Source organism: Vicugna pacos, chromosome 2 (assembly GCF_048564905.1).
Source record: "Vicugna pacos chromosome 2, VicPac4, whole genome shotgun sequence".
Taxonomy (NCBI): Eukaryota; Metazoa; Chordata; class Mammalia; order Artiodactyla; family Camelidae; genus Vicugna; species Vicugna pacos.
Window position 1 is genome coordinate 12,866,425 of NC_132988.1, and position 24,061 is coordinate 12,890,485.

At 36.3% G+C, this 24,061-nt stretch overlaps 1 protein-coding gene and 1 long non-coding RNA gene across 5 annotated transcripts in view; one reads left to right on the top strand and one right to left on the bottom strand.

The window, feature by feature from the left end:
- The window catches only part of FBXW7 (F-box and WD repeat domain containing 7), a 198,575-nt gene that overhangs the window by 93,211 nt on the left and 81,303 nt on the right, over positions 1 to 24,061 (top strand). For 2 of the 4 annotated variants that reach the window (XM_072975613.1, XM_031692611.2), the window contains one exon: positions 17,165 to 17,734. In XM_072975613.1, coding sequence (XP_072831714.1) covers positions 17,234 to 17,734 — 501 coding nt within the window. In that variant the 5' untranslated portion in view covers positions 17,165 to 17,233. Of the gene's footprint in view, positions 1 to 4,254; positions 4,459 to 16,442; positions 16,493 to 17,164; positions 17,735 to 24,061 lie in introns of all 4 variants that reach the window. The other 2 variants (XM_072975603.1, XM_072975593.1) reach the window with 2 other exon arrangements.
- LOC140699900 (uncharacterized) lies at positions 14,649 to 15,716 on the bottom strand. The gene is made up of 2 exons (XR_012078151.1): positions 15,409 to 15,716; positions 14,649 to 14,798 (listed from the first exon to the last, which is right to left on the bottom strand). It is a non-coding gene; the product is annotated as an uncharacterized lncRNA (long non-coding RNA).

Below are 24,061 nucleotides of genomic sequence, written 5' to 3' on the forward strand. Positions count from 1 at the left end.
TTTTTGATTTTTGTTTTTTTTTTTTCAGATATATATGTAGGAGTGGAATTGCTGAGTCATACGGTAGTTCTATTTTTAGTTTTTTTTTGAAGAACTTCCATGCTGTTTTCCACAGTAGCTACACCAATTTACATTCCCATCAACAGTGTACTAGGGTTCCCTTTTCTCTACATCCTTGCCAGTTTACATTATTTGTTGACTTTTTGATGATGGCCATTTTGACAGGTGTGAGGTGATATCTCATTGTGGTTTGAGTTGTATTTTCTGATGATTAGCAATGTTGAGCATCTTTTTTAGAAGCCTGTTAGCCATCTGTATGTCTTCTTCGGAAAAATGTTTACTCAGATATTCTGTCCATTTATTAGTCAGCTTTTTTTTTTAATATATTGCTAGATAATACATTCTTATAGCTACCACAAAGGTCAATACATAGAAGTTTGCCAACTATCCCAGAAGATCCTCCATGTGCCCTGACTCAATCATAGCCCCTTCCCTTCCTTGAAGTTACTCTTACAGAAATCACTTCCTTTTGTTGATGATTCTCTTACTGAAGTATGTCTCCCTAGGTATTAATGTTTAATCTTGACCATTTAAAAAAGGCTAGCTGTTTCTCTTAAGTCTATTTTAGTCTACAGATTCATTTTTCATACCTTTCTTGAAATTTACCTGTTTGATCTGTTTTTCAGTCTGGATTTGACTGATTGCATACACATAGTACAGTTTAGCACATTCATCCATCCTTTTTGCTTCCTCAAACTGGCAGCTGGATCCAGAGGCTTGATTGGGCTTGGTTTGATTCTTCTGTCAGGGTGTGGTGTTACTTCATTAAAAGTCAGTCACCTAGAGTCTGGTGTCCTTCCTTCTATGATGTTAGCAGCTGTTAATATTCAATGCCTCCATCCATTAATTTATTGGAGATTGCAGAGTGTTAGTCTTTGAATTCTCTCATTTCTTTTTCATTTACTAACATAAATGATTTTATAAAGAGATGCTTTCCCTTATTTGCTATTTGATTCCTTAGTGCTATATCATAGTTCACTTAGGAAAGGTAGTAATGGTGTATTATACCAGAGTATGCTAGTTTATCTATTCGGATCATATTTGAAAGCCAAAATTATATAAATTGTCGATGATGATTAACCAACTGTAATTAAAAAAATTTAATTGGAGAAATAAAAATTTGTCAAACATATGAAGAGTACAGATTTTTCCAAATAACAGCAATTATCAAACTTGATTATCTTATACAAATGCCCATCAGAGGTAGAAATTTTAAATGGTATTTTTACCATTGGTATTTTTACACTATAGAAACTATATATAGCAATGAGAGTGCATAATGCTGAGCAAAAAACAAACAGAAATAAACCTTAAAAAAGACACAAGTTATACAAGAGTATAAATGTATTATTTTATTTATATGGATTTCAAAAACAGGAAAAATTAATTTTGGTGTTAAAAGTCATGATAGTGGCTATCCTTGTGGGTGAAACAGGCTAGTTTCTGTTAAGACACTAGGGGGGTTCTGGGTTATCAGAATGTTCTTTTTTAAAATTAAAATTAATTTTAGCTTTATTGAGGTATAATTGACGTAAAATTTTAAGATATGTAAAGTGTACATTGTGGTGATTTTATATACGTATACATTGTGAAAGAATTTTCCCATCTAGTTAATTAACACATTCATTACCTCACTTCATATATTTCTCTCTCTTTTGGTGAGAACATTTAAATTCTACTCCCTTAGCAATTTCAATTTTATAATACAGTGTTATCAACTATAGTCACCCTGCTTTACACTAAATCCTCAGACATTGTTAATCTTATAGCTGAAAGCTTGTACCCTCTTACCAACCTTGCCGTATTTTCCCCAGCCCCCAGCAGTCACTTTTCTTCTCTGTTTCTATGTATATGTATGTATGTGTATATGCACCACATCTTTTTTATCCATTCATCCATTAACGGACACTTAGGTTGATTCTATATCATAGCCGCAGTGAATCATGCTACAGTGAACCTGGGAGTGCAGATATCTCTTCTCTTGGAGGGAAGCAGTCAGTTGGAGCTCTTTGAGAAAGACAAATAGGGTGGTGGGGGAGTTAAAATCTTGCCACGTCAAGAGTTATGTAGTGAAATTAGAGTGGTTATGTTTGAAGAATAAGCTAGATAGCATATAGGATTAAATTTGATTTATGTGGCAACCAGGGAGGCCATGCCAGGTAGAAATTCAAGGACAGAGATTTCAGCTTTAGTAAAGGAAGAAGTAAGTATAAAGTTGATCAAAAAGTACAATGTGTTGCTCAGGTCGTGGAGGCTGCCGATCACGGAAAGGATTTAAGCAGAGATTCGGTCCTCTTTCATCAGAACACTGGCATTTGTTGAACACCTGCTGATATAAGCGCTTGATCTGTGTTAGTTCTTATATACCATACCCTTTGAGGTCCATTTTTCACATACCATGCTTATGACCTGTAAGCAGACCTGAGGCCTTCTAATTCAGCTCTTCCCTTCCTCAGCTGTTGCGATCTTGGGCAGGGCCTTTAAATCTCTAGATTCAATTTCTACAGCTGTAAAATCAGGGGGTTAAATAAGAATAGTCTTAAGCTTTCCAGCTCAAGAATTTATTCGTCTTTGTATGGCTTATAACATACCTGCCCACCCAGACCAGCAGTGTTCAGATTTTTGGTCTGAGAACCTCTTTCACTCTTAAGAAGTATTAAGGACCTGATTGGAAGAAAGGTGATGTTTAGGGCTCTGAGAAAGGAGAATGGTCCCTATCTCAGGAGGAGCTTTTATATGAAAGAGATAGTTGCAGCAGTGTCATGTTACTGTCACCTGTGCCCTTTCTCATGGTGCTTCAAGATTTTTATTATGCCACGTTGGAAGACAGGTCGGTCTAGTGGAATGAACATAAACCTTGGCTCAGACATGTCTGAATTTCAAACATGTTACTAAATCTTACTAACTGTAAATCTTTGTAATCTAAGTGACCTTAGTCCGAGGCTATTTCCTGTTTTGTAAAATGGAAGTGACGATGTCAGGGTTGTAGATTAAATGAATGTGCTGTACCTAGCATAGAGTTGGTCCCTAGTGGGCACTCTGTAATGTTTGTTGATTACATAAATGTGGTGGGAATATCTTTACTAGTTTGAATATAAAACAGACTTCTTCGCCTGTGAGATTCCGTATTAATATTTTAGTTTCTGTGTCTGCAGTAATCGAACTGCTGTAGTAGAAAAATTAAGGCATGTTTTTTATGACTTTCAATTAATTATTATTATTCTTTTGAGTTAACCTACTTTTGTCTAGGTGAGAGGAATAACTTCAGAATGAAGGAATCCTTTCCAGAAACTTGGAAATTCTAAGAGATATTCCTTCAAACAGATCTGAAAATCAGCAGTTTTGGAGAGCAGTGACCACCATTATTGTCTTCCCGGTTATTTGAATGGCTGAGTTTAGTGGTAAAATCCTTAGGCCGTCGTCATTGTGATAAGGAATTCGAGTTGTGACCGACCCACAATGCTTCCTCTTAGTTTTAGATTGAGTGTACAACACAGCATTGTTTGTACTGAAATTGAGGGTGTTTGGAAGTTTGAGAGTGTTTTACAACCACTGCCTTGTTAGGTTTGTCCAGAAATACTGTTCTATAACCTGAAAAATTTTAAAAATTTCTTGTCTGAAAAATTACAGATCATTACATAAGGGATCTAGTTTACTGATTGAATCATCACGACAGTGTTGCTTTATTTCATTATAAATAGAAAAGATCTTTGTAAGGAAATCATGGTAGTTATTACTATTTAAAAAATAGTAGCTCTTAGTCTTCACTAAAAAAGAAAGAAAGAATAGTTTTAAGTGTATTGTAATTGTTTCTTGGTATTAAAATGAGTATTTTACATGTTTGATTATTTTGTTAGTGATGGTGATGGATTTGCTTTTATTTATTTATTTATTTTTTGGATGCTTTTTCTCACTGTAGACATTTGTGTGTAGTGATGGAAATGGACTACAGTGAAGTTTGTTTTACCCGGTTCCTACTAAGATTATATAACTTCTAGAAGTTTTTCTCGTCTATATATCTTACAAAGGTCTGATTAGGGTAGATGGTTGTCTCATATTTTTTTAAAAAAAACAGTATCTTTATAGCCACTGTACTCTGCTTTTTGGGTTACAGGGCTTATATCTTTGGTCAGCATTGTATCCCCAGTGCCTGGCACATGTTAGAATTTAAATATTGTTTCTTTTTCAATTCAGATGCACATTTTCGGAAGGTGCACTGGGTGCAGTGCAGTCAGGCAGTATCTTCCCCCAATATGTCCACTCAGCCTTCCTGCCAAGAATTTGAAGAGGAAGATGGAATGCTTGTTTCAGAGAGTCAACCTGTGAATAGTGATTCTCTGGCATATTCATCTAAATGAGGTGCTCGTTTGGCCTCAGAGAGCAAGAAAGGAAAACCAGGCAAGAGTTACCTGAGTCCTAATTGCACACATATTGACTAAAACATCCCAGGGACCCAGGCATGGGGGGATCAAGCAATAGCAAATGAGACTGGGATTCCTAAATTTATTTTAACACCTATATTGTGATATGATTCCTGTACAGCAAACCACACATGTTTCAGATGTACAATTTGATGAATTTTGATAGATGTATACACCAATGAAATCACCAGCACAATCAAGATAGCTAACATTTCCATCACTCCCCAAGGGGTGCAATTTTCGAATTCTCAGTTTATCCCTTCCCACCTTCTTTACTTACTGGTAACCATAAGTTTGTTCTCTATGTCTGTGAGTTTGTTTCTGTTTTGTAGATAAGTTCTTTCTGGCTTTTTTTTTTTTTCAAGATTCCACATATGATTGATATCATATGGTGTTTTTCTTTCTCTTTCTCACTTACTTCACTTAGAATGATGATCTCCAGGTTCATCCATGTTGCTGCAGATGGCATTATTTTCTTTTTTATGGCTGAGTAGTATTCCACTGTGTGTGTGTGTGTGTGTGTGTGTGTGTGTGTGTGTGTGTACACCACATGTTCTTTATCCAGTCATCTGTTGATGGACATTTGGGTTGTTTCCATGTCTTGGCTATTATAAATAGTGCTAATATGAACATTGGGGTGCATGTGTCTTTTTGAATTATGTTTTTCTCTGGGTATATGCCCAGGAGTGGGATTGCTGGGTCATATGATAAGTCTGTTTTTAGTTTTTTGAGGAATCTCCATACTGTCCTCCATAGTGACTGCACCACTTTACATTCCCAACAGTGTAGGAGGGTTCCCTTTTCTCCACACCCTCTCCAGCATTTATCATTTGTGACTTTTTAATAATGGCTATTCTGCCTGGCGTAAGGCGATACCTCATTGTAGTTTTAGTTTGCATTTCTCTAACAATCAGTGATGTTGAGCATCTTTTCATTAGGATTCCTAAATTTAAAAAGTAAATAACAAGAGAACATTTTCTCCCCTTGTGCTCTACAATAGTTGCCAACCTAAAGTTATGCTCACTAGTTTGTGAACACTATTTAAAAAACAGAGTCACTAGATTTGTAAAATAATAGTGAGGCAGCAGAGAGGCCAGAGCTAAAGAATTTGAGTCACTACTTGCTCATTGTGATGGTGTTGAGGCTTTCCTTAAAGATGCTGAGTTATTTCTGAAATTTAGCAGATTCTGGTTTTCTTTGGTCCTGTGATCACCAGCTCTTTGTGTAGTGGCTTCAGATGTTGTTCCTTCAAGTCCAGTTGCTCATGTGACCCTATTATATTCTTCATTCCAAAGTCTCCCTACAGCACAGTTCACAGTGAACAGTGTGCTGCTGACTCTTCAGTGCCAGGAGTTGTGGGCCCTGGGGAAGCTGCCTCCTTGCCTGTTGGAGTGGGAAAATCAGTATTCTGGCCTTTGTCTTGGCGCTCTGATGTGATAGTATCTGGTATGGGTGTAGGGAAGTCCCAGTTCTAGGCCCAGAGCAAAGAAGACCTAAACCTTCTTCAGCATCTAACAGTGGGAGAGTCAAGGAAGGAAGAGAAGTGTTTGCATTGTCTTCAATTAATTACACATTTTTAATTGAGGTGCTTTTATATAAAGTGAAATGCACAGATGAATTATGACAAACGTATGTTTATATAACCATAACCAACACACCTCAGTCAAGATACAGAATTTCTATCACTCCCCACATTTCTCTCACACTCCATCCCATTCAGTCCACACTTAGGCAACTACTACTTTTCTGATTACTATCACTGTAGATTAGTTTTGTGTATTTGTAAACATCATGTAAGTAGAATCATATAATGTTGCTTTTTTGTGTCTGGCCTCCTTTATTTAACGTTCTGTTTATGACATCTTTGTTGTTGCATACATCAGAAGTGCATTCTTTTTTATTTCTGTGTACTATTCCATTGTATGAATACATCTCAATGTATCCATTCTTCTCTTGATGAATATTTGGGTTGTTTTCAGTTTTGGCTATTCTGAATAAAGCTGCTTTTATAAGCATTCTTGTACAAACCTATTTGTAGACATTTCTCTTGGGTAAGTACCTGAGAGTGTATGTGGCTAGCTCATAGAGTGTGTGTTTTTATGAGAAACTGCCAAATGGTTTACTGCAGTGGCCAGTAGCCATGTATGAGAGTTTTCAGTTGTTTCCAATTTTCACCATTTGGTGGTGGTTGTAATTCTTGTGATGGGAAATTGTGGTTTTAATTTACATTTCCTTGATGGCTAATGTTATTGAGCACCTTTTCATATGTTTATCAACCCTTTTATATCTTCTTTACTCAACTATTTGTCATTCACCTGTTTTTTCCACTCAGTATTTGAATGGTAAATGACCGAATTACTCCATGACTGAATTCTGTTATCATTTACCTTTCTCATCCAGATTTCAGCTTTCATATCCAGAGCCGACACCCCCCCTGCTCTGAGCCATGATGACAGCACCGCTCCACCTAAAAGACTTGTAGGAAGGATCTGTTAGCTCAATAGAATTTTTTTTCAGTGGAACTTCATTCTTGGACTACTACAAAGAAATAGAAATACCTGGTGACAGCTTAAGATGGACACTTCCATTTTTATATTTTAAAAATCTGTAATCACCAAGGTTTTTAGTTTACAGTCTATGAGAAAACAGTATAAAGACAAACCAAGATGTATTGAAGATAGATAGAGGTGAGATCAATTTAGGAACATCTTGTGCACTGTGCTTAGGGGTTTAGATTTATCCTCCAGAGTAGTATTTGTAAGTTTTGCAGAATCACTCTTGTGTTGCTAATTCTGTCTTTGCACACTATCCCCCCGCCCCTTCTCTCACAAGTTCTCTCTTCACCTGTTTAATATTTTGCCCTCTTTTGAGCAAAGGGTTTAGCATGTAAAAAGTTCAGAAACTGCCACTGAGCTGTTGACATTTCACTTTCTGGCAGCAGCACAGAGGGTAGATGGGGTGGGGTGGGAGACAAAAGATAGGGAAATTACTAGGGGTGTTATTCAGATAGCTTGGGCAAGAGACAGATGATACATGCTTATTAAACAGAACTAGAAAAATGGGGTTGATTGTAGAGCTACTTAGGAGGTAGATGTAGGAGGACTTAGTGATGATAAGAGTGGGTGAGAAGAATGTGGGGACAGGCAAAGGTGGTGGTTGGGATGATGGGAACCAGAATGATATCCAGATTTCTCCTTCCCCACTTTGTTAACTTTCAGAAAAGTTCCAGGTACAGTACTAAGAACTTATTTTACCCCAGAACCGTTTGATAAGTTGCCAAAATGGTGCACCGTCACCCCCAAACACTTGAATATCCGTTTTTTTATAAACAAGGACATTCTTCTGCATAATCACAATATAACCATTACAATCAAGACATTAGCATTGGTATATTAGATTGTCTATTCCCCAGACCCCATTTGAGTTTCACCAGTTGTTCAAATAGTATCTCATATAAGGATAAGATTCTATTCAGAATAATGGGTTGCATTTAGTTATCATGTATCTGGAACAGTCCCTTGATCTTTTGCTTATTTTCATTCCTATAATACTTTTGCAGATTACAGGTCAGTTGTTTTGAACAGGGACCCTTCATTTGGGTTTGTTTCGTGTTTCCTCGTTAGTGGATGCAGGTTATGCATTGTTGACAGGAACATCACAGAAGTTATGCTGTGTCACTCTCATTGCTTCTTATTAGGAAAACATGATTTCAGTTTGTCCCATTACTGATGCTCACTTTCAGGTTTTCTCAGTCTTCTTACACTGGGGAAACACTTCAAATAGTTTTCTGATCTTGGGAACCTCCACGTAAAAATTGTTGTATCTGCAGCTCATAGTACATTAGCTTGATCGGTAAATTGTAGATATGATTCGTTGATAATTTCAGTGCTTTTTTGAATACAGAATGCCCTTTTTCTGTGGATATGTTTATATTGGCAAATTTATCAGCCTCTTCTTTTTCTGTGGTCCCCCCTTCCCACAGAGGGTATCCGCTGCAATACAAGTTAATAGAGCAGATTGAGGAAACTCCAGTTTTTTCTTTTTTTTTTTTTAACTTTACTACTTTACCTTTTTTACCTTGTCTAAATAGGCCTTACCACAGATTTTTACTGTTTGAGCTCCGAATGAGATACAGTGTGTGCAAGAGTAGTTCCCCTCCCCCAGTATTTAAAACTAAAAATACCTTTTTAGCCAGCTTTTCTTGGGGGAAAATGTAACCCCTTGATAATTAAGCTTAGCTTACTTTCCTTGAAATTAATCTCTTTTACCATTTCATAAATTTTGCCAACTCTTAAGAAACATAATAAATCTCATATAACTAGCTTAAACCAAAATGGGACTTAATTTTTCTTAATGTAGGCTCAGCACATTTAATTTAAATGAAGGTTGTAAATTGATTTTAATTAATGTTATTTACAACATGAAAATTTATTGACATTGTTGAATAGTAAAGCAACTAAAACCATAAGCCAAAGCAATATGAATATAAAAATATTGCCTAAGACACAATTTATTTAAGACTTTGAAAAAACAGTTCCTTATTCAGTGACATGATCAGGCTCAAATCTAGTCCTAGCAGTTAGAAAATTACTGCTTTTATATGCTCAAATGTGCATAAAAGCATTTGTTTTGAATCTTAAAAATAGAAATTATATTTTCCTCTTTACTGTGAGTTTACCTCTTTAATTTACATTTTTAATGTAAAAAGTACATTTGTCTTGTTTTTTGCATCAGAAATATTAATTCAAGGTCAAACACGAGATAAGCCAGTACATGCAAATTTCCTTTTCAACTGAAATGAGACCATTTCTTAGTCTACTCTTGATGTTCATAGAAGAAGATTGTTCAGATGTGTGAGAAGTTGGAAACTGCAGCATAATGTTCATTGCTTTTTGTAAATAGCAGAATATTCTTTTCTTCACAGAAGTCCAGAGCTTGTCCGGGCAGGTCAATGAAACTCATCTTGAATGTATAAGACTACAGGTTCTTCCTTGTTTTCTTAAGTCACCTTCCCACAGTCAGAAGATTAAGAGGAAGAGTTCCTGCCCAGTGATACACATGTGTTGAAAGGGAAGGAAAATCAGTTTGGTTTTGTTCTGCAGCTTCTCCAGGTGGTTTCCAATAAGACTTGAAACTTGCTGCTGTCTTCTGCACTCATGCCCGAGCAGCAGTGGAAACATTTCAACATTTCTTTTTTTGTAACATGATGTTTTCCAAAAGTGTATTTTCCTTTTAAATCCAAGAATCTTCTTCCTTGAAGTCAAAAGCATTTTCTTCGTACCTTACGGAGACTGGAGAGTGTTAAATTGGCTAGTTTCTGCAGCCATTCTTCATCTTCAAAGTATTCAACAAAATGTTTCTTCTGTTGTCTTAAAAGGACCCCTTTCAGCTCAAATACCCTGTTGAGAACTTTTCCTCTGCTGAGCCACTGGATTTCTTTATGTAGTGGGAGATATTCTTTAAGTATTCCAGAATGAAATGACCTTTGTTCAGTGAAGTTAACCATTTTGCAGTGTTTTTCAGAACATTTTTATTTCATCCCAAGTGTGTTTGACACCAGTCCATGGATGCCTTCAGTGTTAGTTCAGGTCCCCAGAGAAACAGATGTCAAGACAAGTTTTGAGGTTCAGGGAGCCCCCCATCCAGAGCTGGCTGTCAGAGCATTCCCACCAAGCTCAGTCGTTTGCTGGATGGAGCCTGAGGAGGCACGGCTGGTGTGACCGCTGTGGTGGATTTCCGGGTGAGGCTGCTGGAAGTGGTCTGGCAGCTCTGCTCGTCATAGCAGGTTCAGATATCTGAGCAAGTCCTCACTATGACCACCACACCCTCCACATCCCACTGGGCTCCAACACCATCCTGCGGTGCAGACACCTTTCTTACTCTGCTCCCATTTGGCACCCCTACCGAAAGAGAAGTTCTCATTCTGCCCTGCCTTTACCTGCTGGGCTTCACAGTGCAGATCCCTTGTCACTGTTCTCATAGTCAGGCTCCTTCCTCACACAGTCCCTCACGTACTGGAGGCCCTCCTCATTCTGCTGCACTGACCACCCTCTGCTGGACTGCCATCCTGCCTCCCACTCACGTATCTCACTTGCTTGGCTCCACTTAAGGGCTTTAGGACTGAATTGCTGAGGGGAGGGGATAGTAGAAGGAGGTAGAAGAGGAAGAGCCCTCTGCGTTTCTTAAGTCTGCAACTGCCTAGGATATGGCTCCATTCACTGAGAGAGAAATAGTTAAGAGGACCTGTGAACAATGTGGGCATATATGTGTGTGAGAGAGAGGGAGAAGACAGGAGTTGGGTTTTAAAATAATGAATTTGGGGTAACTGTAGGCTACCTTGGTAAAACTAATAGGCTCATTGGAGGAGTTTGGCTGGAGATGCTAGAATTGGTTGTCATTAGCGTCTGTGTGATAATTAAAACCTGAGGTTTCAAAGAAACTGCAGAGAAGGCAGGAGCTGGCAGTGGAGAACAACAGTGCTGCCTGAGGGACAATACCAAGAAAAGGGGTGATACCAGGGGAAACCAAGTGAGGTGAGAGTTGTAAAGAAGCGAGGAATGCTTGTTCAATAATGTTAAAAGCTACAAAAATAGTGAAAGATCCAGTGGGATTTAGCAACCAGTTTAAAATTTAGTTACAATGGAAGTAAACTGAGATGGCAAAGGCAGTGGAGTTGAATGGCAACAAGGAATTAAATTTGGTCAAAACAAAAATATATATTTAATAACATAAAAAATACATATTGTCAGGTGGACTGAGAAACAGTGTTTTGCATCCTTTCTGGTAAAAATATACAGGATTGATGAGGCATGCGGATTTAAAATATTCAGTTCAGAACCAAAACTTAATGAATACTTGCTGCTTGTGTGAACACTTGTGTGATGCTCCCCATGTTGTTCATTTTGTGTGGATTTTTGTTTATCTGCATTACTAGGGATCTGTTCAGCCAATTTTGCAGCCCCTGAAAGATTTTCACCTTAAGCTCTGCATAGGATTTCCCAGTTTGCTGCAGTATAGGGGATGTGGCACTAGAATTACTCAACAGATAATATGCTTTTGAAGTATTAATCTTCTTAGTCACATCTTTCATAGCATGTGCTAAAAATAACAAGAAACTTGATAAAGGGAAAAATTATTTTTATGACTTAGAATATAATTTATAAATAAATGTTAAGATACTAGATTTATACCCTATCAGTTTCAGGAGTCTTACAAGGGACTTGTTCAGTACAGACCACAACTTAAAAAAATGGGTTTAAAATAATTGATACTGTTTTTGTGATCTGGTTTATAGCTCTTCTTTGGTGAGGAAAGTATGCTCAGCACAAGACCAGCTTTAAAAGACTGGATAATTATTTACTCACTAAATAAGTGTTTTGAGGACCTCTTGAACCGAGCATTTTTGTAGGTGCCAAAGATAGTGGTGAAAAAGGAAAATCTCTTTCCTTATGAACTTAAACTCTAGTGGGAAGAGGCAGATAATACATGAAGAAACGGATGGATGGGCAGATAGGCACTCATTATGTAACAGACACTCTCAGTGCTGTAGAGGAGTCCAATGGAGGAAGGGAGTAATGAGATGCAAGGGAGTGATTGTTTTCAGTAGGATTATTAGGGAAAGTGTCATTTGGAGGATGTTTGAATATTCCTGAAGGAAATGTGGGAAGAACCATGCAGATACATGAGGGAGAGCATCCAGCACAGGGTGTGCCCAGCGCAGAGTCTCTGAGGTAGCAGTATAGTTTCCTCTTCAAGAAAGAACAAGGACAGAAAGGGTGGAGCAATGTGAAAAAGGGAGAACAGTATAATAGGAGCTCAGAGTGGTGGGATTTGCGTAGATTATGCAGGGCCTAACAGACAGCCATTGGAAAAATTGACTTTTATTTGGAGTGAAGATGGGAAGCTCCTGGTGGATTTTGAATAGCAGAGTGATATGATATGACTAAAGTGTGTATTCCAGATACTTTCTTTTAATCAGTTTGAACATAGTGATTAATAAATTATTAATTTGACATCTGGAGAGTTCATACTGTGAAGCTGGAGAATTATTACGTGGTGTGGCCAGAAGGGAACTCCAGGTGATGAGGGAGGCTCTTCTAGAACACTCTTAGACTGAGAACAATGAAAGGGATGGTGTTTAATTAAGAGGAGTGATTTAGGGAGACTTTAGGCGTCTGAAACATTTCATTATTCCCTCTCTCTGAAACCATTGCTTTAGGTTTGCATATATATATATACACACAGAGTTGTAATGTAAAATCTGATTTTACTGTGGGTTCTGGTCAGGTTAAGAGTCATTAACTTGTAAAGAAGCATTCCTAAACATTATCCTCTAGGAAATTAATATGTGCCTGAAGCATATTGAGTGCCCAGTGAGTATTTGTTTTAGAGTAATAATCTTTGAGGGCTGTAGTGATTCTGGTTTTGGAAAAGAAGGCAATAGCAATGTTAGAGAATAGTATTCTTTTAGGACTTTATCATATGCAGTTATGTAGATTGAGGCACATGAAAGAAATCTCAGTTGAGTGTCAATTTCTGGTCCCTGCTTTGCTCTAAGCTAGCTTGAAGCCAGCAAGCTTGAGGAATAGTTAATCTCTTTGAACCAAGATTGCTTGATCTGTGAAGTGAGGAACATTTTCAATTTAAAATTTCTTTGGTTTTCTTTTATCAGTATTATTCCTGAACTTTAAATCATTTTCATTCTCATCATGCCCAGTTGTCAGGAAATCATAGAATTTAATGTCAAAATATATTAGCCATCAGATTTTGTTTTACTGATTTCAAGTTCCATTTCACTGGTTATTGATAAAAACGTAAGTCGTGTATCTGATATAGTTTGACATTATATACTGGTAAGAAGAAATAAAAGAGAACCCTCAAATTTTACATAGTTTTTTAAAGGATATAGGCTTCTGCTTGTTTATGTTTGATTTTCGTATGACAGTGTCCTAAATGATGCAAAAAGTTTTCTCTTAAAAAGTTTAAAATTAGGATTATAAAAAGCAAAATTGTGCTTTTATTAATACCTCATTTATTAACTTCTCCTGTATGGCATTTTCAAGTTTTAGATTATGGGTGCTTGATTTTTTTTAATCTGGGACTTTATAAGCTATTTTTTTAAAGAGTTTTTCCTCCCTTAAAGGTATTTAGTAGTTGATTCTGATTTCCTATTAATTACTAGATAAATATTTATTAATTTAATTAGGTCATTAGCTTATTTAGATTATTATTAGAAAACTTATTTTCTAAAAATACTATTTTTGTTTAAATTTAATACCAACAGAAAATGAATTTTTTTTCTCTTAGTTTCTATATATTATCATATTCCATTCCTGAAATCGGTCAGAGAAATCCAACTCAATAAAATATGCTACTTGGAAAAATTTTTATGTAAGTCTGTCAGTAGGTATTTTCAGCCTCTTCAAATAATCTGGATTTCCTATAATCTGACTTTTAGCTGTGTCATTGTATTTTTTATATTGGCTGTGCTTTAAATCTGATTCTTCTACTTGTATTTAATCACTTTTGACCAGGTCTGTCTATAAGAATCTGTATTACTCTGAAAGCTATTTACACGCCACGTTGTAAATATGAGTCAGTTATCTTTATTGACTTAAGACATTTCTTCTGTGTTCCCCTCAATATAACACTAACATTACACAATGATAATGATTTGAATTTATTATTCATAATTGGTTAACAGAAGTGTTCATTGGTAACCAGTATCAGTACTATTTAGAAATGCTGGTTGTAAACTTTCTGTTTGTTTGTAGACTGGCTGCTTACCAACAGTCTCCTTCCTTCTTAACACCCATTCTCTGTGATTTATGACCTTTGTTCTCTCGTCTTTTCATTTTGTAAGCTGCTCTTAATATGTCATTGAACCCGTTTCATTCTTACAAAAATATGCCTGTTAGGTTGGGCACACAAAGGGCAATTTGCATGTTATTTTTAAATTGATTTCCTGTGATGTTTTCATAGTTTGTCTTTGACATGTACTAGCTAGCAAGATTTTGATGATCTTTATTTCCTGTAGTTTATCTTCTGAAAACAATGGATATATATATTCCATTTTCTAAGAAACTCTACCTTTTGCCTTGAAGATAAATTTTATATTGTGCTTGCCAGAGTTGTACATAAGAACCACTAGACTTTTAAAGCCACATGAAGCATATATTATAGCAGTTTGTTGATTACATTTGATCATCAGAGTCTCTTGCACCAAGGAAAGTTTCCTTCCTCTTCCCCTAGAAGACTTATTTCGTTCCTTTCTCTTCAAATTTCAAACATCATTCTCAGCTGATAACCTTGCTTCTTCTATTTTACAAAACAAAAACAAAAACAAAAACCAAAGGAAGAAATAATTGAAGGAATGAGTCGAGGACTTCCAAAGACTCCCACCACTATAAAAACCCACCTACTTAGAATTGTTCCCACATTGAGAAATATGGTGAAAAGAAGTAAATTTAAAGTATTTATATAATATCACTTTGCTTTTCCACCTATTACCATAAATGAAGTATCCATTTTTCTAACTAAAACTAGTTCTTCTACTTTAGAATGCTTTTTCGTCATCCCTTTTTAATTACTTAAGGATATCACTTCACCATCTCTTCTCTTTCTTCATTACATTATAAACTTCTTTTGTGCTGGATTATTCTTGTCAGTTACAGATCTGCTGCTAGTTCTCCAGTCTTAAAGAATCAAAAATCTTCTCTTGACCCCGTTTCCCCTACCAGTTACCACTCCCTTTCTTTTGTTCCTTTTTGCATCAAACTCCAGGCTTGTCCATACTCATCATCCCTATTCCCTTTATCCCAGTCTCTTAAATCTACTTTTATCAGACTTTACTAACAAGAATTGCTCCCATTACTGGTGATATCCAGGTTACTGAATCTAGTGGTCAGTTTTTTTGCCTTCATCCTACCTGAGTTACAGCAGTAGCTGTCATTATTTACTTTCTCCTCCTTGGTATGCTTTCTTAGCTTGGCTGCACGAATACCACTCATTCTTGATTTTCCTTCTGAGTCATCTTTGCTGGCTACTCCTCTTCTTTTAGAATGTTGGAGTGCCTCAGGGGTCCATCTTTAGAACTCTTCTCTTTCTACATTTACACTTCTAGTGTGATTAGAATTTAAGAATTTTCCCCCACAGTACAGCTTATTTCTTAGAAATTATAGATTATAGAAAAGAAAATGAAATACTGCTATTTTAAAACTATCTTTAGGACTTACTGACCTCACCTTAGAGCTTGCAGTGAGAACTGTAGACCTCTGGGAGGCGATCATCTAGTGGCAAGGTGTGAAGTGGATAAGATCATTATGATATGATGTAGTTACTCTTAGGGCATGATTTAAAAAAGGGTATTATATTTATTATATTTCTTATATCTTATAAACCTTAAAGATGTTTTTAAAAGGAATTTTATATGAACTTGTGTAGTGTGTTGGCATTTTTTTTTAATGTACCTCAAACCTGTACATATAGATACCTGCAAAGGATGAAATTTAAGAATGAATGTTATGAAAAGATTCTATATCAAGTCAAATTTTAGAGCCAATGTTAAAAAACATTAAAGTAAACATGCTTGATATATAAAATTTGAGAAATATGGTAAAAAATAAATTAAAGCACTTATGTACAACTGCCCAAATGCAGTGTATATTTTGAATTGTTGTCTTCTATCTAGTCCTTATACAGCTTGAAAGTCATGCTATGATTATATAATTTCCTGCATTTTGCCCTTAGGGTAGTGTAATACAATCATCCATGTTTTGATTCACAGATTTTTTAAATGAACATCATGTTTAGGGATTGCACCATAAATATATTTAATATCATGGGTTTCTTTGTCTTGAACATTTGGGTTTTGATTATTTGAATTTATGTTTATTTTTATTTTTTGCTTTTGTGAATAAAGCAGCAGTGAGCATTCTCTGCATAATTTTTTTTCTGTTTTAGGATTACTTCCTTAGGATAGATTGCCAGAAGTGGAGTTACTGGGTCAGAGGGTATGAACTTACGAACTTTTTTCTTTTCTTTTTTTTTTGAAATAAAATTTTTATTTATTTGATGTTCAGTTGATTTATATTCATTGTGAAAAATGAAAATTATAATGATTATATTTGATACCTGTCAAAAAACTGTCTAAAGACAAGTTTCTGTGATAAGTTTGGGAAATTCCTAAAATTAAAAAAAAAAAAGCCTTTTTATCTTGGTTTATCTCAGCATTTCCTGAACTTAACTGAGCAGTGAATAGTTTTTTTGTGATACACTTTTTAGCATTTTGTGGAAGTACCCTTTTTAACATTTTGTGGAAGTTTTACAAAGGTTATAGTTTATGAACTACTGATCTAAAATTTAAAATTGTTTTACAGGGTAGATTATGTTTTATTGGTCAAAGCAACTAAATTAAACTGTAACCTTTGTTCTAAAATTATTTTAAAAAGGAGATTAAAATAAAGCTGTTTACTCTATGATTTTGTGTATATCTTTATAAAGTCTCATAACTTTTATAATGTAAATGTTCTGTATTGATTTCCTAAAGAACATCTTAATGCCTCAGGGGCATCAGATACTTTTTATAATCTTTAATGAAATTTGGAATATAGACATATAACATAAAAGTAAAAGATAATGGAGATTGTACAAACCTTTTTCTTGCCCCCCTTTTCCCCCTGCAGAATGTGAAAACCTTTGCATCTTCTGATAGTCTAGCCAAGGTTCAAGAAGTAGCAAGCTGGCTTTTGGAAATGAATCAGGAACTGCTCTCTGTGGGCAGCAAAAGACGACGAACTGGAGGCTCTCTGAGAGGGAACCCTTCCTCAAGCCAGGCAGATGAGGAACAGATGAATCGTGTGGTAGAGGAGGAACAGCAGCAGCAGCTAAGACAACAGGACGAGGAGCACACTGCAAGGAATGGTGAAGTCGTTGGAGCAGAACCTAGACCTGGTGACCAAAATGATTCCCAGCAAGGACAATTGGAAGAAAACAACAATCGGTTTATTTCCATAGATGAGGACTCCTCGGGAAACCAAGAAGAACAAGAGGAGGATGAGGAGCATGCTGGCGAACAAGATGAGGAGGATGAAGAGGAGGAGGAAATGGACCAGGAGAGTGATGATTTTGATCAGTCTGATGACAGTAGCAGGGAAGATGAACATACACATAGTAACAGTGTCACAAACTCTAGTAGTATCGTGGACCTGCCTATTCACCAACTCTCCTCCCCGTTCTATACAAAGACAACAAAAGTGAGTACATTTAGTCTGCTGTTCACCTGAGAAATTTGACATATTTATATTAATTGTAGTGAAACTTTCCTCACAATCTTTGTATTACTGCAGAATTAATCTTCAGATGTGTAGTAATAAAATGAACTGATTTTTGTTTTATAGGGAGTATTAGAAAGAATTAGAAATAGAAATACCAATAATGGGATGTTATTACAAATGGAGAGAAGGTATTTGATTCTATTGCTATGAAAAATCATTAATGTCAAATTTCATTGTAAATTTTGTCCCTGCAGCGGAGTTAGTAGGTTGTGTGCAGTGGAAGGGGTTGGAGTGAAACATGATTTGTGTGAATCAAGTAGTGAAGAATCTTTTCTTATTTACAAAGTGCAGCTGGTCTGGTGGGCTTTGTATTCACAGGTATTACTCCAAGGTACAGGTTACTGGGAGTTACCTCGAATTAGTTTTCTTATGATGATGATTAACGTGTATCCTTTGTGAGGAGTTTTCTCTTTATTATGTAAACAAGAAGAAATTACAGCCTGAATATTAGTATTTGGTTGTTGGAGAAATCTAAGTAGGTATTTTTAAAAGTTAAAGCACTAGATGGTGACATATTTAAGATTGTGAAACACTTTTCCTACATTATAAAACAGCAGAAATGTATGGTGCTATCTTCACTGCTTGTTTTCTTCTAGTTATGTTATTAAAATTAAAACACTTAGGAGTATTGGAGGAATTGGGGTTCTTTTCTTACTCCATTTTACTGGAACTCCATTTACTTCTCCAGGCGATCGGAGTGTTTACTGTAGGGTAACCACACCATTTTGGTTGGTATTTGACTGTGAGAAGTAGGAGATAACGTAAAGATGCACTTTACGTTATCAAAGAGTCCCAGCTTTCTGTCGGGTTTCTGCCACTGCTTCCCTCGCCTGCAGTGTTCCTTTCCCTTTCCCATCCTGGGAAACAGCTCTGTTGTGTCTGCCTCCTTGTCTCATTTAGCTAGTGGTAGCCCATGGAGTTAGCCATAGATATGATTTAAAAGGTAGACAGTTAGACTCCTGTCTGAACTGGAGGAGGCCTATCAATTCAGAGACGTGGTGACTAGCCTGTTGCTGAGAAAAACAATTCCATTTTGTGCAGTCCTTGGAGGCTATGCCAGAGTTAAGGACTGGGTACACTGTTACTATCACATACTATCACTGCTTCCCTGAATTATCTTTGCTGGTTAGGGAGGGAGGTGCTGTCTGAGCTGGAAGGCGGAGTGACTGGGAAGCTGCAGTAAATTTGGAATTGCAGTGCTAATTCTTTGGGGAGGCGTATGGGCTTCTTTCCTTGGAGCGTTCCTGGATATGTTACTTAAAATTGTGGTCATGATAAGGGGCAGGGATTGTGGAGAGAAGGAAGTAGCATTTCTCTCACTACCCAGTCTTTCTATTGTATTCCCTTTCCCCTATCAAATTATAGTCCAAATGAAGTAATATAGTGTCTGGGCTTTGCTTCAAAATAATACTGAACGGAAAAAAAGGAAGTAGGGTATAGATTGGCCATGAGTTGCTAATTGTTGAAGCTGGGTTGTAGGAACATGGGGGTTCATGGGTATAATCTGTGTAGTTTTTAATGTTTAAAGTTTTCCACAATAAAAAAAATTAAGTTGTAAAGAATATGAACACACACACACACACACACACAAATACACAAAGAGTTTTTTCGTTACATACCTTGGTCTTGTTGACTAGCTCTTAAGTAAGTGCTGACTTCTCTGCATTGAATTTTATTTTCTCTGTTTTTGGTGCTATTGAAGTTACAGGAAATTCAATAAGACCATCATGTGCATTTTGCTGGAGTTAGAATTTATCTTAATCAATATTTTGGGCAGCATTGCTGTCTAATGGTCTGTCTAAAGAGGACAGAAAGCAAAAAGAATTATACTCAGAATGAATGAGGTATGTAGCACAATTTCTGACCCTTTTTCCCCCTCAGGCTTCTACGCTCATAGATCTTTATGTTTGTGTGCTTTCTGGTTCTTTATCATTTAAAAATTAGATAAAAATCATGAATATCCATGTAGAGTAGACTATGAGTTAAACAATTCTTTGGAAAGGAACATTTTAACTCAAATAATATCTTACTTATTTTACAGACATTCAAATAAATAATGTCTGTGGTGGTTTATACTCTTACTCTTATTTGCTTATTTTTAAATTTTACAGTGAATCATTTGTTTAGCCCATAGAAAGCATAAAAACAGATTTAACATCATCCTCTGTAACCTAACTTGACCTAGAATGAAGTATCTTAGACACTTGGTTTAATACTTGCAGTGCTATGTCACTTTTGCTTCAGCTTGTGAAACTTAAACTTTTTCTAAAACATACTCATCCCTAATTTCCCTAGCCTGTCTGCAAGTTCAGATTTTATTTAGTTGGTTGGTCTAAGAAGGAATTGGCCTCAAGCAGTGGTTTTTATCCCTTTTACCACCCTTGTCTCAAGGTGTGGAAGTGGTGCTTTGACCCTCAGCCAGAGTCGGAATGACTAACACTGGCAGCTGCAGCCCTGCTTTGGGGATGAGGCTCAGAGCAGTTACAGTGCAGTGTGCCCAGCTCCTGCCTTCTGACCTCTTGATCCCTCTCCCTCAAGGTTGTATCGGAAGAGTGAGTTTATGTCTGTCCTCTTTTTTCTGAGGGTTCAGTTGGAGGAATAGGGGATTAGGATTTAATTGCATTATCTTATTTAAGAAAGAAGATTAATCAGAACTCAGCTTTTCTGAAGAATGCAAATCTATCAGTGAGTTCTGCTGCATTTTAAATTAAAAACAAGAAAGCCAGCTAGACGAATCACATCATTTTCCCAAAGGAGAAGCCATCATAATGTTCAGGAGGAAAACTTCCAGTATACAGATTTGATGGGTGCTTTATCTTTCCCTTCCCTTCAAGATGAAATCATAAACAGTACTTTTAGGTATGTCTGTGTGGATAGCTACCTCCTTAAAAACAAAGTGTATTGAATTTAAATCTGTTTTCCCTAGTCACTCTTAAGTTGTGGATATAAATTATAGCTCTCCATATACAAGGCCACAGGAGTGGGCTGAGTACTAACAACAGCAGGGATAGATACATTTGTGTGTGTGTGTGTGTGGTGTGTATGTGTGTGTGTACACGTGTACGTGCTGTTGCTATGCTCTATTTGGAGGTCATTTGCTTTTATAAATATGGCAAGACGAATATAAAACTATTTGATTGCCAAGGCAGAGATGCCCTTCTGCAAAGTAGAATGTCAGTATGAAGTTGGCCCATTTTCCTTTTTGTCCATTCTTGAAACGCTTCTTCCAGATTATTCTAATACTTTATTTTTCAACAACATTTTGAAAACATCACATATTACTGTGTTACTTTAAAAGAAAATGTTAGTCACCCATGTGTATAAATCTTTTAAATACAATAAATAGGGGGAAAGCTTTCACTATTTTAAAGTTTATTTTGGAGCAGCTTTAAATTATTGATTATCATAAACATAAGACACTTTAAATTCTTAATACATAAGACACTTCTACAGACATTACCCTAAGCCACAATTTCTTTTAAGTCCTCTTAAACTGTGACTTTTGAGAAGAGTAGAGGTATAATAATTTATTTTCAAAATCCCATTTTTTATATTAATATAGGGTTAACCTTCTACATCTTACCCAGCACACCTTTCAAAAAAATTTTTTTTGGTAGTTTCTTAAACATACCCTTTGGACAGCTAGACTTACTTATTTGTCATTACTGAACATGCTATTTGTGAAACTATGGTATTAAGGAGAAAAACCATTTTTGGTCCTTTCTTGCATTGGTCTTTTTTTTTTTTTTTTTTTTTGAAAGCATATTGGAGACTATCAAAACTCTTAGGACAGTCTTTTTCCCTGTAGTCACCAAAGATTTATTCTAATGGAGCCTATGGCAATAATATACAGTAGAAATTCCAGACTTTCTTAATGTTAAAAGTCAAGGGTCATGCCGGTCAAGAATTGATGTTGATTAAGTCCATACTCTTTGCAAGTTCCCATGATGGTTAAGTAAGCAGAGGTTGCAGACAGGCCAAATGATTCACCCCAATAACACACTGTAAGTGGGAAGAGATTTTAAGCCAGATCTGCCTAATTTCAAAGCAGCCCTCTTCTTTCCATGTGCTATGCTGCCCCCTATAGTAGAATTTGGCAAACATCACTAAACAAGATTTTCAATAGAAATGGAAGTCTGTTTATGTTCTAAGACTCTGGAGTGTGGTGACTTTCTAATACCATACCACGTTTGAAATCAACAGAGCTATCCTTTAGAAAGTGCAGAGAGCTCAGTTAAGTGCTTTCCTTTGTAGTATTTAATGAATACTGAAGTTACAAGGACTCAAGGCTAAAGTTGTAACAGGAAGAAATGACAATGAAATTTGAGACAGGATAACAGATATCGCTCTCTCTGGAGTCCATCAAATGTGTTTCTTAATTAGGAATTGTGTGCTAGCTATTTCTGTAAATTTGGCTAAATCTTTGCAAATTCTAAAGTCAACTTGCTTCCCCCGATAGGAATGCCCATCTCTTCAGTTTTTACACCCTATGTCAACAGTCTTATCATAATTAAGGACAAAAATATCTTGTTTTCTGAAGAGATGCCCAGCCCATACTAAAGGCTCCTTTTCCATGTTTAATGTAGAATATCAGCTCATTTTCTACTAAAATGAAAAGCAGATGAGATTACCATTAGGCCAGGTCTTGTATCCTCCTGATCGTCTCCTGAAGAGAACCACGTTTGAGCACTGATCTCTGTTTCTTCCGTATCAGTCATTAGTGTCTTCTATTTGTTCTCAAATAACTTCATTCCTTCCTTCAAATTAGTGTATTTTTTCCCATCCTGATTGTTAGATATCTTTTGGTAACTAAGCAGTTTTTAAAAAATCCTTTTTGCCTCAAATAAGAAATATATTTAGAAAAAAAATATATATATACAAATACATAGTCAAAGAAGCAGTATGTCTAGGGTCTAGAGGCCTGAAACTTTTTCTTGTCTGTTGCTTCCAAACAATAGAGGAAGTAGGTACAAGAATCACTTGCTAATCAGGGAATCAAAGTTACAGTTTTGTTTCTAGTCCACCATCCACCAACTACTCTCCTGAGCCAGAGCTACTGGGAAACTCTTCAGGACCATGCAGGTAACATCTGCAATCTAATCAGGCTCTAAATTCTGTTGTATTTAGGTTGAGTTCTAGAGAGTGATGGCCATGTCTGGAAGCCCCTGGCCTTGTCTTGTTCATGTAAGAGAAGGAATTTAGGTTTGAACTCTGTTCAGTGTAGAGATGTCCAGAGAGCAGAAAGCGCTATATAAGGCATCAGTCATCTTGAATTAAATCCACTAGGACACATAACCCAACAGGTAGCCGTGTCCCCTACATTTGTGAAGGAGGACAAACTAGAAAATTCACTCAGCCCAGTTTAACTCAATTTTAAGCATGTGGAGAGAGGAGATGAAAGTGGAGGGAAGAGGACACACTGGAGGAGATGAATTCTCCGCTGACAGAGTGAAGAGCTTTTCAAACTTGAACTTGAGTTCTGATTTTGCCACTCATTTTATGACCATACATATGTAATCTAATTGATCTGTTCTATCTGTAAAATAAGACTGTAATACCTACTTCACTGGGTTTTTGTAAGGACTAAGTAAAATAATGCATGTAAAGCAAGTAGTGTTGTGCCTGGGACACGTGGGTAGTTTACAGGTATAAGCCTGTGACCTCATTTTGTCTGTCTGTCTCCTGTCCCTCATCTCACACAATACACTGCATTCCCCACGGAAGATATCAGTGTATATACTTTATATGACTGTTAATGTTCAGTCATATCTCCCTCTAGTGGAAAAAGAGATTAATGGAGAAATAGATAAATACTTTTAAAAGAGTGTGCAGGAGGATCGGGACATATGGTAATAAGCTGGGCCCATTTCTAATAAAAATTAAAATATAACACATCTCCAAGGGACTGCTATGCACAGATCTTCCTACTTGATATGTATGTACCATTTCCTTCCATTAGATTTTATCAGTTTCTCTAAATTTTCTTCTTCAAAAACATCTGTATACTTAAATGCTTTGTGAATTTTGTAATTGGATGTCAAAATGAACTTTAGTTTATGGTCAATTTCTAATTAATTCCTATTAGTGCAGTTTAAAAAATACTTACTAACATTATTTTAAACCATAATAGCTCTAAATGTTGGTCATGTTTAAATCTATATCCTATTCACTGCAAATAATTAAAAATTATTTTAATTACGGATTTTAATTATAGACCAAAAAAAATCTTCCCATAGAATGTTGAAT